Source organism: Tetrahymena thermophila, assembly GCF_000189635.1.
Source record: "Tetrahymena thermophila SB210 genomic scaffold scf_8254815, whole genome shotgun sequence".
NCBI classification, from domain to species: Eukaryota; Ciliophora; class Oligohymenophorea; order Hymenostomatida; family Tetrahymenidae; genus Tetrahymena; species Tetrahymena thermophila.
This window is the reverse complement of record NW_002476571.1, coordinates 729,028-748,240: the sequence shown is the minus strand read 5'-3', so window position 1 is coordinate 748,240 and position 19,213 is coordinate 729,028. Positions and strand designations below refer to the sequence as shown.

General features: G+C 21.8%; 6 protein-coding genes across 6 annotated transcripts in view; 3 read left to right on the top strand and 3 right to left on the bottom strand. All coding sequences in view use genetic code 6, as the record gives it.

Moving 5' to 3' along the window:
• Positions 1-732, bottom strand: part of TTHERM_000209479 (hypothetical protein) — a gene marked incomplete at both ends in the record, with an annotated part of 871 nt that extends 139 nt beyond the window's left edge. The window contains 4 exons of the mRNA XM_012795382.1: positions 1-67; positions 298-353; positions 566-615; positions 673-732. The exon at positions 1-67 is cut by the window's left edge and continues 139 nt beyond it. Coding sequence (XP_012650836.1) covers positions 1-67; positions 298-353; positions 566-615; positions 673-732 — 233 coding nt within the window. The remainder of the gene's footprint in view (positions 68-297; positions 354-565; positions 616-672) is intronic.
• A 4,886-nt stretch (positions 733-5,618) lies between these two features.
• On the top strand, positions 5,619-7,901 carry TTHERM_00209460 (transmembrane protein, putative; the record flags this gene model as incomplete). Its single annotated transcript, XM_001007137.1, has 1 exon — positions 5,619-7,901. One exon carries the CDS (start codon positions 5,619-5,621, stop codon positions 7,899-7,901), a length of 2,283 nt encoding a protein of 760 aa, XP_001007137.1.
• A 637-nt stretch (positions 7,902-8,538) lies between these two features.
• Positions 8,539-10,129, bottom strand: TTHERM_00209450 (hypothetical protein; the record flags this gene model as incomplete). Its single annotated transcript, XM_001007136.2, has 2 exons — positions 8,539-9,711; positions 9,980-10,129. 2 exons carry the CDS (start codon positions 10,127-10,129, stop codon positions 8,539-8,541), a joined length of 1,323 nt encoding a protein of 440 aa, XP_001007136.2.
• A 355-nt stretch (positions 10,130-10,484) lies between these two features.
• TTHERM_000209449 (hypothetical protein) lies at positions 10,485-11,170 on the bottom strand (the record flags this gene model as incomplete). The annotated part of the gene is made up of 3 exons (XM_012795381.1): positions 10,485-10,595; positions 10,712-10,961; positions 11,019-11,170. 3 exons carry the CDS (start codon positions 11,168-11,170, stop codon positions 10,485-10,487), a joined length of 513 nt encoding a protein of 170 aa, XP_012650835.1.
• A 1,831-nt stretch (positions 11,171-13,001) lies between these two features.
• On the top strand, positions 13,002-14,903 carry TTHERM_00209440 (cation channel family protein; the record flags this gene model as incomplete). The annotated part of the gene is made up of 1 exon (XM_001007135.2): positions 13,002-14,903. The coding sequence occupies one exon, from the start codon at positions 13,002-13,004 to the stop codon at positions 14,901-14,903; it is 1,902 nt and encodes a 633-aa protein (XP_001007135.2).
• Positions 14,904-15,551: 648 nt separating this feature from the next.
• On the top strand, positions 15,552-17,782 carry TTHERM_000209439 (cation channel family protein; the record flags this gene model as incomplete). The annotated part of the gene is made up of 4 exons (XM_012795380.1): positions 15,552-15,633; positions 15,925-16,061; positions 16,112-16,447; positions 16,727-17,782. 4 exons carry the CDS (start codon positions 15,552-15,554, stop codon positions 17,780-17,782), a joined length of 1,611 nt encoding a protein of 536 aa, XP_012650834.1.
• Between the last annotated feature and the right edge of the window lie 1,431 nt (positions 17,783-19,213).

Sequence of the window (19,213 nt, the reverse complement as noted above, 5' to 3'; positions counted from 1 at the left end):
TTTTTATTTATAGAAGAAATATCAAGAGTAAAAAGACAATATTATAATTTATTAAACAATTTGTTGGCTAAATTAAAGATTTATTAATATAAAAAATATATTTACCTCATATTATTATCAGTTTCAACAAAATATTTTAAGTAGGGTAATTCAGCAAATAATTATTTTATCTAATCATCTGAAATATCTTCCTTACTAAATATTAGATTGATAATAAAAAGTAATCAATTATGATATTTAAGATAATTAAGTTAAATTATTACTTAAGATTTAATTGTAAAGATTCTAATTTTTAACATTAGACTAAAGAAGTGTTAAGCTAAGCAACTTATTCTTTACTAAGAGTACAATTTCTATTTATTTTATAAATAATAACAAAAAAATTTAATTTATGAATGAATGAAAGATATGAAATTTTATTTATTCTAATTTATTTTGTAAATTTATAAAAAAGAGAAAAACTTTTAAAATATTTTTTTATTTTTGTTAAAATAAATTAATATTGCTTTTAAAAATTTAAGATTAAAAATTAATAAATAAATATATAAATATATATATTTCTTACTTTAACTGTAAGTCAATATGAGTTAGAGCTTTCAAGTTAGATTTTATTAACTTTTTATTTAAAAAAAAGGTTTTATAATAATAAATAAAATAAATAATGATGGTTACATCTTCTAGATTATTAAAAGAGTTATTCTATTAATTCATTTTTTTTTCTTTATTAGCCATTAATATTTTTTTTATTATTAGTTAGTTAATTAATTAATTATTATCAGAAATTAATAATTTTGATTAATTAAAACTTCTTGATTAACTTTTTTTAAATATTCTTATTTAATTTGTACCATCCTAAAAAGATATATTAATTAATTAATAAATCAGTCTCCTTAAAAATATCTATCTTAAATACCATAATTTAAGCCTATATAAAATTACAATTTTCTATCTATATCTTTTGAAACTTAATTAAAACATAAGTTTATATTTTAATTAGGAGAGAAGGGATAAATCGCAAAAATCGATGAGAGTACCTTTAACAGAAAATACAATCGTGGTAGGATTCTTATAAGGACACAATGGGTATTTTGCGCTACTAAGAGAGTACATCCTTTCTAGAGGACGATTCTAATCCCTGTGAATGCTAGACACAAAGAAACCTTAGTACCTCTCATAATTCTTCCAAATATTTTGAGTCAAATTGTTAATTATTATCTATTTCACATCTATTATTTTAAGATTAATAATCCATTTTTATAAACAGTAAAACATTCTATTATATAGAGTACACTAGGGTACTTACTGCCTTTTTCAAGGCTACATACAAATAGAATACATGTGAAGAGTATTTCATCTTTTCTTAGTTATCTAATACTTACTATACATACAGTCTATTATAGATTTTTGTTAAAATCTCTACATAATTTTCTCTCATTAGTTTTAATCGCTTAAACTCTCTCAAAATCATAAGTATTATGTGAGTAGTCATTTCCATTTCAGAAACATCATTATGTTTTACAACTTTAATACCATACCTTTATGTTTTTTTGTAACTTTTCCATATTATAATATATCTGGTTTCTTTTAAGTAACTCCTTCAACTTTCCAAAAACATTTTCTTAGCATCCTCTGAATTGATATATTGATTCTTTAATCTCCTACTATTATAATCTTTATATTATAATTAAATCTTTAAAACTCTCTATTAAAAAACATTCACTCTAACTAATATCTTTCATTCCATCAAGGAATAGGTATTAAATACCTTCTTCAGAATTTAAATGCTTCTATTCTTATATTAACTGTTAACAAAAGATAGTTACTGTCTATAAGAAAGTATACTTTCTCTTTAAAAATTTTCTTATTCTTCTCATTATATTTCTGTATATCAGACTATTGATATTTTCATAAATATTTTTCATCAGATTAATGTTCTCTGTAGTCTATATCTTCCAAAGCATCTAAGTATTTATTTTTCATATGTATACAGAGACTATGTATGAAACCTATCAATAGAAATCTACTCTAGAATAAATCTTCATATTATAATCTTTCTCTTACCTGCTTTTGGCTGAGCTATTAGATTTTCTCCTTTTTAGAAGCGTCCCATATTCTATTTATATGCTTAAAAAAATAAAAATTTATATTAGGTTTCATTTGATGTGAAATATTTTTTAAAAGCTATTATAAAATTTCTATTACTTTGTATGATTTAATGATTATTGCTCATAATAATTAACTAAATTTTAATTCAAATTTAAAATAATTTATTACTTTGTTATTAATATTTTTAAATCTAAATGATAAATAAGAGAATAAAGCTCATACAAAATTAATTTCATAACTTAATTTTCTAATTTTATTTCAAGTTAAAAATAGAAAGAAATTAATTTTTCAAACTGTACTTAAATATATTAAAACTTTAATACTTAATTCAGATAGAGGTGGTTTAAATCTGTAAATGCCAAACATTTTATATTTTTGAAATGCCATATTAGCAAATTGTTTTCAATAGGACATGAATTTTCTTACAACCTATTATATTTATTTATTTACTTTTACCTAGTTTTAGAAATTTTATTTGAAATATCTAAATAATTTGTAAAAATTTTTAAGAAATAGCCAATTTTCTGCAAATTTAAGAATTAAAAAAATTAAAACTGTAATGACAGCTATTCTGTATCTAATGATTTATTTAATGATTTTTACAATTATAAGCCAAAAATATATTAAAGATAAGAATATTTATCTTTGAAAATTATAAAAAACAAATTCATTTTTCTACTTTATGGTAATCAGTTTTTAGTTATTATTAGCTGTAAGAAGATAGCTGCATTTTTTAAAAAAAGATTAAGATGAAATAAATAAATAAATTAAAAGTTTTATACAAATTTTTTTGTTTTTGTTAAATTTTCTGAAGAAAGTATAACGAAAATTAATATAAAAATTGATATTTTATTAACTATTTTGATAAATATCTCAATAATTTTCACATTTTTCTTAGTTTAAAAAAGTAATTAATATTAAATAATAAAATTTTAAGTAGTCAGTTTTTATATTATCATTGCTTTTATTAATAATAAATTTTTGAATATTATATTATTAGCTAAATACTTACTTACTTTGCTTTTTTATATTTTTTTTATTCTTAAATTATTTAAAAGTTATTAAATTTTTGTTGTAATTAACTAGCTTTTATTCCATTATAATTTCTAAATTTACTAATTGATTATGATATGTATTAATATATTTTTATAACAATTATATATCAAATATAAGTTAAAGTAAATAAACAGAATTAATTCAATAATTTTTTTTAAATGAAAGAGGTAGAATAAATATATTTCATTTTAATAATAAGTTATAATTTTATTAAAATAATTTTTTATTATAATGACTAATAAAGTAATTTAAAAATAGTACTTTATATAGAATATTACTACAAATTAATTATTCATTTTAATAACATAAAATCTTTCTTTTGATATCTATTTAAATTAATCAGTAAGATTATAATATTCTCAGGTTATATTTTTTTGTGTAAAAATATTATTTTTTTATATAAATTCTAAAGTAAGAATCGATACTCTTAATTGATGGTTACTTGATTTATAATAATTAAATAAAAATATTAAAATTAATTTGGGTATATTAATTAATGTTCGAGTTATCTAAATAAATATAATTTTTATTTTTCAATTAATTATATTTGTTTACTCCTAATCGATTAAATTTCTGGTCAAAAATTAGAAGATAGTTAACTAATTATTTTTTAAATTTCTTCATATATAATTGATGAGTAGAATGAGATCTATATATCACTGAATTAATTTTTACTATCAATAGTTAGTTAAAACAATAAACAGGAATAAATTTCATCAGAAATTTTAATATTATTTAAAAAGTCGCATGTGTTATTCAGAAATAACACAAAAGTTAAATAACAAAATATGCAACGAATTTATTAAAATTTAAAAAATCAACAAGTCTCTTGCAATAGTTGTATTTTTTAAATATTTATGAATAGCTTACCAATATATTATTTTATTTTTAGAATAAAAAATAATTAAAATATTACTTGCATTTTTAAATTTGATTAAAGTTGTCAAAATTCATAATGAAAATTTAAATTCCTATTAAGAGTAAAGCGATTTCTAAATTTTTTTGATGATTATTTAATGTAAATTATTCATATTTTTTATTGTTATCTAAACATTTTTCTAATAGCTAATACAACTCAATGCTTATTTGAAATTAATTAGAAAAGGACAACTTTCAAAGCTAATTAAATTAATATGTAAAACAAACCATCAATTTTTTAAATGCCAACTTAATTTGAAAAAGAATGAGCCATAAGGAAAGAACCTTTACTTTTAACAAATTTTAGAAATTGCTAGATTAATTATAGTCTATCTACTTTTTTGACCTTATAATGTATTACTAATTTTACTAAAATGATTATAAATAGATAGTACTATTTTTTAAAGAAAATCTTCAAGCCTAATTTTAGCTTATGGGTTTCTAATTGCAAATTCAAATGAATAAAAATTAATAAATAAAAAAAATTAGTTCATAAATTAATTAACTCTTAACAAATATTACATTTAGATAAAATTTACTTGTTTTGTAAAAAATTATATGTTACAAATTATACTTTTTTTTACTAAACAGACTTATTCAAAATTGATGCTTATGGCTTACTCTCTATTCCTAAACAGTTAAATATGCATTATTTAAAAAATTTAGAAGTTCAATAAAGGCCAAAAAATAAAAAAGCAACAAAAATCTATTATTAAACATATTTAGTTAACAAAAATTTATAATATTTTTACATATTAGTTACCTTACCTAGTATATTCATTCAGTGTTTGAAATCCAAAAGTTTCTGTAAAAAAGAAAATTAATAATTAAATTATTATTAAACCAGTATTTTACTTTTTAGCTATTATTACCTCAAAAATAGAAAAAACAAATAAACCAAAGAATTGCAAAAAGGTTAATGGTTAGGAGTAGATATTTTATTACTTTAAAATGCTAGGCGAAAATCATCAACTTATTCATATTTTACTAATTATCTTAAAATAAATAAACTCACTAACTCAATATTTGCTCTACTAATTTATGCTAATCAATAGTACAAATAATTTAAATATTAAAATTATCAATATTATTTTTAAGAGGAAAGATTGTTTTTAAAACAAACTCAAGTGTTAGTCTCTAAACTAAATTTCTTCTATTGATAAATTTTAATTCAGTTTTTTTTGAATTTCATATATTTCTTTCTACAAAAAATCAATGATATTATGATTAAAATTATTAAGTCAGAATTTTAATTTTTCGTTAATTATATTCATCATCAAACAAATAAAATTTAAATAGCAAAAAAACAAGTAATTTAGATTAAATAAAAGCATAAAAATATAAGCGAAGAAAAGTTATTTTACGAAATTAAAATCAGTAAATTAAATAATTGACAGTTTTCTTATTAAATTGACCATATAAAAAACAATAAATAACTCACTGTGCTATTAAATCTGCTAGATTAATCACTCAATAATTTAAATAATTAAAAAATAAATAAAAAACAATTATTAAATAACTTCTACTAAATATAAAAAATGATTTCTAAAACAAGCTCAGGCATGAACTCTATGCTAAATGGGCTAGACATTTTTGGAGTTCCTATCCAAATAAGTTTTCATTCAAAAGATAAATTTACAACAAAAATTGGCGGTTTTGTTTCTTTGATTGTATTTGCTGTACTTGCTTACATGGCTATAAGCGCTGGTTTGGTCATTTATAGAAAGGAAAACCCTTAAGTAATTCAGTAAAATGAGCTAAAAATACCTTCAAGAGTTAATTTAAATAGAAATAATTTTATTTTTGCTTTTGGTATTTTGGATGCTAACTAAAATCCTTTTATGGATGAAACAATTTATAAGGCAAGTGCTTAATTCATGTTAAAAGTGCCTGTTTAAGACAAAAATGGAAATACTAAATATTAATCAGTCTTTAATGATATAAAAGTTGGACCTTGCACTCAAGAACTATTTGGTATTCCTTCACTCTAGAGTCAATTCACTGCTATTTACAATTATGAATAGCTTTATTGTATTTAAGACATAGATAATCTCTTCTTAGAAGGTTAAGTTGAAACAAATATTTATTCGGGTATTTTAATTACTATCTCTACTTGCTAGGGCAAAGGCTGTGCAGACCCTTAAGTAATAACCAATAAAATAAAGAATAAATAAATGCATGTTTATTATTCAGATTATATAGTTTAAGCTGAAAACTATTAAAATCCTTTTATACCATACGCAAGTGGTACTTACTACAGTGTAAATACAAATGCCTTGTAAATAGTATCTTTCACATACATGAATACCCATGTAAATGATGATATCGGATTGATAAGTTCTGATATTTAGTAGTAAAGCTAATTGATATTCTCTTAACAGTCAGCTATTACAGGAACAGATGCTTCATAAGGCATTTTCAAGCTTATAATATATTTGGAAAAAAGCAAAGAGTTAAATATTAACAGAACATATACTAAGCTGAGCTCGGTCATTTCTTAAATTGGTGGTTTTTACAACATATTGTTTTTTGTTGGCTGCATACTAGCTAAGCCATACACTTCGCTACAACTTAAAAGAGAGCTCATCAACTAAACATTTACTTTTAGTATGAAAGAAAAGAAAATTGATGAAAGTAATTAAATGACTAAACAAGGAGAGTAATTTAATGATTACATTAAGGAAGAAAAATCTCAAGTGAATAACAAGGAAAATCTTAAAAAAAATGAAAAAATAAAACTTCAAAATTCTATTATCTAAAATGAGAGTCCAAAGGTAAGAAGAGATGGAGATAGTCCAATGGCTAACTCCTTACTTAACAAAAAAGATGGTAGTCCTAAACAAAATGAGTAAACTGACAATATTTCATAAAGATCTTATAAAGGCTAGACTTTAAAGAATGAATTGTTTTAAAAGATCAAAAAAGGTATCAGCCAAACTAATAAGTTGAGCATATAATTCAAAGATTTTATTTACCATTACTTTAGCTGTTTTAAGCGCAATAAGGTTTCAAATTTTATAGATTTCAGCCAGCAAAAAATAACAGAATACACAGATATTAACTTTATTGTCAATAAGATTTTGGAATTTGAAAAATTTAAACACCTCTTTTTAAATGAAAATCAGCTAAAGCTATTTGAATTTATTTCTAAGCCTAAAGTGTCATAAGAAATAATTGACATTCATTTGAAATAACTAAAGTAAAAATCAAAAATTTAATAAAATCAGTCAAATTTAAATTAATAAGTATTAGACTCTTCACCCAATAATAATTATTAGTAAGAAACTGAAATGTAAAACTAGAGTTCAATGTAACTAAGTCCAGAATTTAATTTACTCAGATCATTCAATTATGATGCAGATGAAAAGGTTGAATAAACGCTAAAAGCATACTAACAAATTTATAAGAATCAGTAAAATATTTCAAACATAGATATGAAATTACTTTAACTTTTAGATAGAAGCATCGCTAAAAAACTAGAGAGATTTGCTTAATAATAATAATAGTAGCCATAATAATAGTAGTCTAACTTTGAAGATCTACCAATTTAAATTATAAAAAAATCTTAGAACTTATAATAAAGATAATTTGTTTTAAGTAGATTTGTTAACTCTGAACTATCTCCTTTATCCATTAATGATAACAGCTAATAAAATAAGAAATTTTTATTCAAAGATGAAAATTTCTAGGCTCCAGACTTAGAAGAATCAAACGTGCTGCCACAAGAAGTTTTTCGCCTAAATAAATACAATTTAGATAATGGATCTAAAAAAAATGTATTATTTAATAGTATTGTGAGTAATAATAATTCTAGCCAATGAATTTTATGTTTAGATTAACGTTGTTTTTTCTAATATTTTAACTATAAATTATTTTTTTATGTGTTTTATCTTTATTTAAAAATGTTTATTATAGACTGTTGACACCAATGTATTAACACCAATTTCTAAAGAAATATAAATATTTTATATTTAGTATCCACTAAAAAATATGATTCGAGTTAATTAATTAAGAAATTTAATCAAGATAAAAAAACGCTTTTCTATTTATGCGCATTTAATTATATTTTTCAAAGTGTATAAATTCGTTTAGTTAAGATTTTATGAAATATTGTTACATTATTCATCAAATTGTATATGCTATTATCTTTGAATTTTTAATGGACTATTATTTATAATAAAATCAGAAATAATTTATGAATATTAAAATTTTAGATTTGCAAATAAATATATACAATCTAAATCCGCATATTTTCAAAACTATTTTCTTGTTAAAGGGATAAAAATTTTTGGTATAATTTTTATTAGGGAAAAAAAAAATGAAGACCGCACCCGGCTGTGACCCCCCCCCCTAAAAAACTAATTTAAATGCAAAATTGTTTATTTATGAAAGTATTATGTTTTTAGAAAAGATTTTTAATTTAAATATAAAATAAAAAATATATTCTTACAAGTCATTTCATTTGCAAATTTTATTTAATATTTAGTATGATAATTATGGCTGATTTTTTAAATCAAGTTTTACATTTCTAAAGTATCTAATTTTATTCGTATTTAGCAATTTTTCTTTATAAATTGTGCAATAAATTGGATTTTTTGAATAAATATATCTACTTTTGTTACTCAAAAGATTATTATTATTATTATAATTATTATTATTATTACTTTAAAAGTTTGAATTCGAATTTATTGTGTTTGCATTTAGAATAAATTAATTAGCTTCAGTAGGCTAGATTTATTTTAATGGCTAAAGAGATAAATTGCAATCATTGTTTTGAGTGTCATCAACAGAAAGAGAAAGAAATTTTTTTTTATGATTTTGTTCAAAATTTTATTTGTAGCTATTTTTTTATTTTAGCAGAATTTAATTTTTTTGAGGAGAATGACCAAACAAACTTTAAAATTGTTAGATTTTATGTTTAAGAGAAATCTCAATAGAGTTATTTTGTTGAAAATCAAATTTATTTTGGAAATTATTTAAATTGTCTTATATAGTAAAGTTATTTGCTCTCTAAAACAGCTCCTTCTTTTTCATCTAATACATTTTGTATAAACTAGAATGCTCAAAATTTTCTTTAATTTCTTTATCGTCAAATTAATTCAGATCTTCAAGTTAATAGCTGAATCTCCTTGAGTTGTTGTTTCCTTCAAATTTTTAATTATTTTATGATATCTATGAAAGTTGGTTTTTTGTTTTAGACAGCTTTAATTCATCATTAATCTTTTTAGTATTTAAAGACTCCATAGATAGCTTTGCTTTCATCCACGAATATTCAAAGACACTATTTTATGAGTTTTTACTATTATTCTCAAATTAAACACCTCTGCAAGTGTTTAGCTAATCTCTATCTTAGCACTGACTTACACTTCTTAGGTTTCTCATAAATCTATTATTTGAATAATTACTTCTAGCAGATGATAATATATTTTAGTCTATAGATGAAGAAGGTCTTTTCATTTAATCTAAATCAATTGTATTAAAATTTGAGTTATATTCCTTAGGCTCATTTAAATCTATATGTTAATCTATTTCTTCATTAATTTATGGAGCGAAGCTTCTATTAATTGCTGAAAAGTATTTCATCCTCTAATGAAATATAAGAACATTTTCTGTGATTAGATCTTAGAGTTTCTAAAATTATTGTTTTTAATAAAAATAAGTTTTGTATAAAAAGTAAAATTTATTAAATTTAATTTGCAAAATTTTATCACTTTGAAAAAAAATAATTTATTTTGGAAAAGATACCAAAAATGTTAACTTTTTATTACTTTGATTTATAATTAAAAAATCAAAGCTTATATTTAATTTAAAAAAATTGCATTAATTTTTATAATGATTAAAGTTGAGGATTTATTGATATTTTTTAGAATAAAGTAATAAAATGTGATTTAATTTTTACTGTTTTTTCTATTTTAATTACTAAGGCTTTCTAAGAAATGCATGTAGCAGTATGCTATTTCTATAAATTAAAGATTGTCTCTTCTCCAAAATATTATTATTCATTGACAATTAATTTTGCTTCCTATATTTTTTCAAAGCTTTCTTCCATATGTTCTGTTATGCTTTTAAGCTTTATTAAATATTCAAATTTGTTTCTTGATAAACAAAAATGTTAACTTACTTAAACTTATCCATTTAATAAAATGTACACTTGGTTGTCATTAGAACATTAATTATATATGATTTACTCTTTTTAATACTCTTTAAAGGTAAAGCAAGATATGACATTAAATAGCTACTTTTTTTTATTTCAATAAATACCTTCGAGTTGATCAAAAGTTTATTCATAAAATAGTAGTATTGCTCTAGACGCTTTTTTGTTAGGCTATCGAAAACAGATTTTGAAATTCTAACAACATGACAGTCTGTTTTTGCAACACAGGTTCCTTATCTCCTTTACTTCTTCAACAAATCATAGTCTCCTATAAAATCATATTTCCTTATTATTTTAGCAATGTTTAAGTCAAGATACTTTCCTAAGATTAGAGCATCCTTTAGTTAATTCCACATATTGCCTAAAGTTAAATAATACTAACAATACATCATCTTAATTAATATTTAATTTGCAAATTAAATTTTTTAATGTGCTCATTAAATTAACATTTCATAAAATTCATTATGTTCAAATTACCAAAAGACTTAATTAAGTAATAGGCTTCTCCTTCAAGCAGAAGAAACATGCAATCTGCAGTATGACCGAGCTCGTATAGAGGTTTACCTTTTGGGATGAATTCATACTCAATAGAATCATAAAAATATTAAATATTCTTTTCCTAAATAGAAACATATTCAAAAAAGTTTTGTTAATTGTTTATCTTTTCGTTGAGAAAAATGATGTCCTTAATAATTTTACTAGATTTATTGAGAGTGTATATAATTTACTATTAAAATAAAGTGTTTAAATACATTTTTTCTTATTAAAAAATATTAATTTTTACATTTAGATCATCGTTTTTTTAAAAATTGTTAACTTTGATTGTTTTAAGGATGCTTTGTGTGATTATTTGAGACAAGTTTTCATGGATAATTTCATTTTAAAATTAATTTTTTACTGGAGAGCTAGGTAGAGAAAAGTTTTTAAATCCACCATATTAAGTCATTTAATAATTATTTTAATTTTTTTTAGGTGATTTGCTGTTTTTTGGTTTTAGTTTTTTGATTTCTACTTTTAAACTGCTTTCATCAATAACAGCATACTTGTTATTTCTTTGAGAAAAATTTAACTATGAAGACTAAACAGAAAGCATATTATTTTTTGTATTATTTTAAGATTCTATATTGATATCGTTTGTAGATAAAACAATATCTTTTATTACTTTTCTTTTTAGCATTTTTGTTTGCTAATTTGAGCTTATTTTACTGGAAAGCATGTTAATACTTTAGCTTAATATATTAATTGATAAAAATTAATTAAATGTCTATAGTACTAAATAATATATTGAGTTAGTCTTATGATTATTTATTTAATTGTATTATTGTTTTATTGATTGATTGATAGATAGATACCTAAGTATTTTAATTTGTTTAGAATTCAATCTAAGGTTATTAGTTTATTTTCAATTAACAATGTAAATAGACTTTCAAATATATATATTTATCCTTAAGATTTAATTTGATTACTTTTAGAAAGATGATTGATTTATCGCAATTAACTCCATAACTATTTATTATAATTACCTTGATTTGATTCAAGTTTCTAGTTTACTGTGTTAGACCTTCAAAGTAAATTGACAAAAATTAATTAAATATCTATAGTAATAAATAAATAAATAAATAAATAAATAATTTATTGAGTTAATCCAATGATGATTATTTGATTTTATGATGTTCGAAATTGCTTAATATACAAGCTAAGTTTATATATATATTATTAACTTATCAATGCGAATAGGGTTTCTAAATATATTTATTTAACTTATAAGATTTTATTTTTATTTTTTGAATGATGATTTATCACTATTAACTCCATAAATATTTACCACAATTAATTGACGTGATTTGATGTTCTTAAAGTTAAAAATTTAGATTACTACTTTTGATCTTCTAATTAATTAATTTGTTTTGCCAAAAAAATATACATATTAATTTAGTTAAATCATTTAATAATCACATGTTGTTTGTTACATTTAATATTTAGTTAATTTCAATTTGAAATAAAAATATATTTTGCATTTATTTACTTGGTCTTTAAATGCCTTATAAATATGATTTTAATTTATAAGCTATTAAAATAATACATACTCTGGAAGCACATAAAAGTTTATTTGAGTCTGACTAGGATCTTAAAAATTCTTTAAAAACTCAGCCGCTGTGGTAAATTTAAAAAACTATTTATTAAGTTTTTTTAGATAATTTATGATTAATAAAGGTTAAGTAAAAAGTTCGATTTTTATACATGTAATTTATAAATACATTGTATCATAATCAATTAAAAAATAATATCAATAAGTTAAACAAACAATAGTAAGCTTAAAAATAATATCAAAAGAATTTAAATTATTACTTTGTAAGAAAAGCTTATTTTATCATCAGTTAATCATACTTGAATATTGTTTGTATATTTTTTATATAATTAATAATTTATATAACATTATTATTTTATTGTAGATTTGCTAAAATACGATATTAGCCTCAATTTAAAAATTTTTGAGATCATGAGAATAAAAAACATATCAATTTAATTAATGTTTCTTTACCTTTAGAATAATCAGTGAGTTGATTACAAAAATTTGATAATTGTTAAGTAGTTAGAAAAATTAAAGATTTAAGTAATTTCAAGAATAAAGAAATTAATAAGCAAGTAGAAATTAAATAAATCTTTTTGCTTATTCAAGAAATACAGTAATATATATACATTCTTTCTAAAATAATTTCAATTTCATATCTCCAGCACAATAAATAATTAGAAAAAATCTTATTTAATGTAATCGTTGAACTATTTAATTGGCGAAGATCAAGATACAATAACTCAAAAAATTAAAACACCAGTTGAAGAAAACTAAGATGCTTCAATAAATAGTAAAAAGTATTAATAGATTGCCAGCAATAGGAGCCTTAGTTTTACTAAGGGATGTCATAATGGTTAACTTGAAGAAAACCGAAGCTAAAGTTAAATTTAAGAAAATAAAGAAAAATATTAAATTGAGATATTAAATACTACTCTTGCAAATCCTTCAACTTAGAGGAAGCTGATTGTTGAAGATCATGATAATGTTCAAATAGATGGTTAGCAATCTATTTAAAACAATAAAAATTAATACGATCTATTTACAAAAATAAATGAAATTTCTTTGAATACTGATGGAGCAGATAAAAGGAGATAATTACTGAATACCATAGACTAAGATTTAGAAAAGATAAGAATGAAAAAACAATCTTTTACTTTAGAAGCATCAATACCTGTTGCTTATGAAGATGCCAAAAAATTCCCTCCTATAAATTTAGATATGTCCATAGAGGGTCTATTTGCACGCCAGTAAATTGGTAATCGTAGCAATCAAGAAAATGAAAAAACTGAACATTCAAACGATCTCATTACCTCAAATCTAAGGAAGAGCTCTAAAAAAATTTAGTCTGAAAGAAATATGATAAAATCTATGGCTTCAAAATCATACTCAGATGAAAAATATGCAAATTAATTACAATTACACTCTCTTGATATTAGGGAGTCAAAAGAAGCTATATTAGGAGGTAATACAACAGTACTTGGTAGAATATCTCAGATGATTAAGCAAGAGTAGGAAGAAATGTTTACTCCCTCATTAAGATAAATTGGAATGTAAGAAGATCATATAATCACTAGACCAGCAACTCTGATTTATATTAAAAAATTTATCAGCCAGCTAAAAAAATAGCTTTATTTCAGTGTCTTTAAAAATTTGAACTCCCATCAAGTTAAATTGATCAATGATTTGTCTTATTATGAAGAGGGCCAGAAAATCAATTCTAATTTAAATAATTCTAAAAAATGTGATAAAAAACTTGATAAAATATAAAAAGACAACTTAGCTCGAATAAATGGAGCAGGAATTATTTATTAAAGCTACTTAAAAAATATAATTATAAGCTCTCAATCAAATGCATACATGGCATTTTAAGTTATAATGCTTGCATCTGTATTTATTTAAATTTGCATCATTCCTATTTAGGTTTGCTTTAACCTTTAGTTGAATTCAATTTATATTCTGAGTATAATCACATTGCCAGTTTTTTTTATTGGGATATTATTAAACTGTGTTACAAGCTATTATTGTGAAGGCATCGAAGTTAAAAAGTAAAAGAAAATAATTAAAAGATATTTAAAAACCTCGTTTTTTCAAGATATTAGTTCCTTTATAGCATTAATAATTTCGCTTTAATCAAACAACTAGTGGATTTCTTTGATTTTTCTAATAAGGTTTAATTAAATTCCAAAATTAATAAATTCAATTGATGATCATTTTTAGCTTGAGCATAGATTCCCAAGTAGCTTTGAGTTACTTAAACTCCTATTCCTTATAGTTACTATAGGTCATTATTGCTGTTGCGGCTTTATTTATTTAGGACAATATGAAGTTGATAACAATCGTTATAGTTGGCTCATTATGAGAAAAATAGATCAAAATGAATGGAGTGTAAAATACCTCAATGGACTATATTTTTCATTTATAACTATGATAACAGTTGGCTATGGAGACATCACTCCTTAAACAGAAATTGAGATTATATATGTATTATTTATGACACTTATTACATGCGGAGTATTTGGATACGCTATAAATACAATAGGTTCTATTTTCAGAGAAATGCAGATCCGCAAGTCAGAACTAAAGTAAAAATTCTGAATTTATTCACAAAAGAAAAATGAAATCATATTTTAATTTGTTCTAATGATCTTGAAAAAGCAGAAAAATTATATATTTTTTTACTGAACAAAATATAATATCTCTATTCTTTTTTAAATTATTTAAAAATGTATAAAGCAAATTCAAATACTTTTAATGATACCTACAAGCAATAATAATGTAGGCAATTCTTTAATTAACTGATTAAAATAGAAAAATTATTAGTAAAAGGATAATCAAGTTTTTATGAAAATCATCTATTTTTTTACAAGCATACTTGAAAAGAATAATATGTAATCAATTTATCTAAAATTATTTTAGAAGATAGAAATATGAAGTATCTCACTATATGCGCAACAGGAATATTCCTAAAAATATTTAAATAAAGGTCCTTAAGGAGTTAGAGCACTTTTAGTTAAGACAATAGTAAGACGGATAAAAAGGAGACGTTGTTTTACAACAGTTGTCTCTTAACATTAGAAATTAAGTGAAGAAAGAATATTTTGGAAAAATACTCTAAAAATACAAACTCCTCACTCTTAATTTCTCTGAATAATTTATTGAGCAACTTTCTCTTAAGTTAAAGGAACTGTACCTCTCCCCAGATGAAGTGGTTTTTTAGTAAGGCGAGCCTCTCAACAAAGTGCTATGTTTAGTTTAGGGAGAGCTTATTGCGTACTAAGAAAAGATAAATAACTAATCAGACCACATCTTGATTGGTAAAATTAAAGTAAACTACATACTAAATCATTGAATTTTTAGCATTCATTAAGCGCATTAATTAATTTTGATTTTGCTGATCGTAAATTTATAATTGATTTTAAAATTTACTGCAAAAAATTACTAAAAATTGAATTAATGCATTTTTACTGTCTAATAATTATTTATATTTTTATTAATTAATTATATTTGTATTTTTTATAAATAACGAATTTTTGAATAGCTTAATTTATTATTTTTATTTATATTAATAACTTAACTAAAAATGGTTTCTAAAATGAGTGTTTATAATAAAACAAAGGAGAATTCAGTGACTAAAGAGCTTTATTCTTTGAGTATAATTTGTAATATGGATTGAAGAGCGCTGGAATAAGTTAATTAGTTTACTTTACAAATGAAGATTTTATTAATACTTTAAAGATATTTCCACAAGAATATGTAAAATAAAAATTTCAATTAAACTTAATTGATAATTTCTTTTGAATTAGGAGAAATATAGCATGCTCAAAGATAATATGATATTTCAAGAAAAATTTATAGATTTAAAGTGCTATTGCTGCAACCAATATGGCCATTCAACTGATAAATGTCCTATGGTTCATCATATACCAGATAAATTTTCAACCATCATCAAATAAAACAAACCAGAGATTTAAGTAAAACGATAAGCTTATAAAAGGACTCTAAACAGAATGAATTCAGTTAAATCTAAATTCAAGGTATCATAAGATATTAAGGATACTAGAATTAAAATTATTTAATAATTCTTTCCTTACTACTAGCCAATACTATCCTAAAATCTTTCTGACGAATTATTTTTTAGTGTAATTTATTTGCATAGAATTTAATATTATTTATTGAACTACTTTTTCATAAATTTTTAATTAAATTAAAAAAAATGATTAAAATAAAGCATAAAATTCATGAAAAATTGTTACTTCAATCAATTAAAATAATAATTTATAATAGCTTTATTTAAAAATAAGCTTTTATTATTATTATAAAAAAACTTATTAATCATTGAAATAAATACAATTTAAAAAAAATATTTCTTTATTCAATTAACGCTATTTACAATTTAATTAATTTTATAATTTTAAAAGAGAGTCCCAGAGATATTATAATCTAATGGAGAATTGCTAGTAGTTCTAGATGAAATATTAGATGAAGAAGAAGAGGAGTTCTATTCTTAAATGCAAAGTGATTTGGCAAATAACTAACCATCGATAGTAAATAATAATTATATAGATTTTACTAAAAATTAATCTATAGATAATCCTAATGGAGTTTCATTTGGAAATGTTTAGACTAAATAACAAGAAAGTCTTGTGCATATACCGAATATATTTTAATAAGCTTAATTACCTCAATAATAAGATTAGCCAATTAATAATAAATCTTCTTCATTAGTAGATATAGATTCTAAAAGTATATAGCCTTAATAAATTAATAAAGTGAGCTCGTAAGCTGAAATAAATTTAAAATCACCCCAGCGAACTAACAGAAGTTTTCCAATATTTAGTGATTAAATTGCAGGCCAAAACAATTCAAATATTTAACTTATTGCTCCATAAAATAAAGATGTTTAACAGACAAATTAGTAGCAAAATATTTTAATTAATGACTATAAAACAGGTGAAATTCATAATCCTGACTCAGTAGTTGAAGAGCAACATTTTTAACTTCCACAATTTAAGTATTAACATCTAGTCACATAATAACAAGATATCAATAGCACGTATAGTAGCTAAATCTCTCGTAAAAGCAATAAAAGCTTTAATAAGTAATAAAGCGAGCAAACCTTCAATGTTAATGTTAATAAAAATGTTTATGAATTAAGCTAAAAGTCTAAAGTTGGTGCTTTTCATAACTTATCAATTACATAACAACCTTAAAATTAAGCAAATATATTTAATCTTGAGAGTCCAACTAAGAGAAATTCAAATATCTTAAATTATCTTGAAAGTCCTCCAAGAAATTCAGTGCGTGCAGGCTTTATTTAAACTACAACTCTTTGTGATGGGCAAATTTAAACTAATAGTAAATTTAATAAATTTTAGTTTTTAAAAGCTTTTAAAATTATTTTTAATTATTTATCTTAGACTCTTCGAACGAGCAAAAATACTGGCCTTCTTCAATCAGACAACAATAATAAATGATATATTTCCCACAAATTTCAGGTGAATCTTAACAAGAATGCATCTCCCCAAGAAGAATTTCTGATATGAAGAAGAAATAAAACAAAAATTAGCCAAATAAAAATGCAATTCAATCCGATTAATAAAAGCCTTATCAACAGAGTTCCCCTGTCTAATTTTAAAGCTTGTAAATTTAACCAATAAGCCCCTGTGAAAATTAATAACTGATTACATCAAAATAAGATATAAATCTTTCAGAATATTTCATATGTGAATTTCCTTTAAGTTCTTTTGATTAGCTTAAAGCGTTCAAATACTATTTCACTCATGGAAATATTGAAAATATAATCAAAGGGCATACCAAATATTTGATTTCTCTTGTAGAACATAGGAAATATTTTAAAAACTCTTTCAAAAGAAAAATAATTAAAATGTTTCAAACTTACTTATAAGATTCTTTTAGTGACTAAGGAAGAAAAATTTCTCGCTAACCAATCTATGAAATTGGGAGAAACAACTAGTTCAAAAAAAACTCTCTATTTTATTAAAAAAAATTGAAACATTTAAATAAGAATTTGAATGGATATACAGATACCCCTGACAGTAGACCTTAATCTTAAACTGATAAATGACAATTTTAATATTTTTTAATCAATTTATTGTACAATAAAATATATTATTTTATTCAAATTGTTTATCAAATATAATATAAACTATTAAATAAGATCTACCTAATTAACTGCTATTTTCTTTTTTTATTAAATAAATATACTATTTTATGTTTAAAAAGATAGGGGAAGGGGTTTGTGAGAAGTAATGAGGATTTACAGTAACATCTCAAAAAAATCTTAGGTTTTAAATTTATAGAATGCTTTTTTTATATCTCCATAATTTAATAAATAAAATATAAAGTGCTTAATTATAAAAATTAGGTTAAAAATATTATGGAAATATAGCTTTTTAAATAATTAAAATTACTATTTCTAATTTTTGAAAAATAAATTTATTTAAAAAAAGCCTAATAAAATACAAAAATAAATTTCAAATATAAAATATCATAGTGATAATAAATATTGTAATTATAATTAGAATAATTTAATTTATAATTAAAATTGAAGTATTTTAATATGGAAATAAGTAAAAAATATAAAGAAATACAATAAATGAAATTTTAATAAAAAAGATCATAATATCATTAATAATTTAATTAAATATTAGAATTAGTTAATTTTTCATGTTTTTTTTTAGCCTATAAAGATATTTTATTTTTTTGATAGGCTAGAGATATGTATGAATAAATGTGATTGATGCTTTTTAATTTTTTTCAAGATTTAGTTTAGTATTAAATATTCTCTAATACACTTTTATATTTTATTTAATAATTTTCTTAGTAATAATTTTTATAATATATTTTATCTATTTATTTATACAGAAAGTTGTAGATTTTATTGT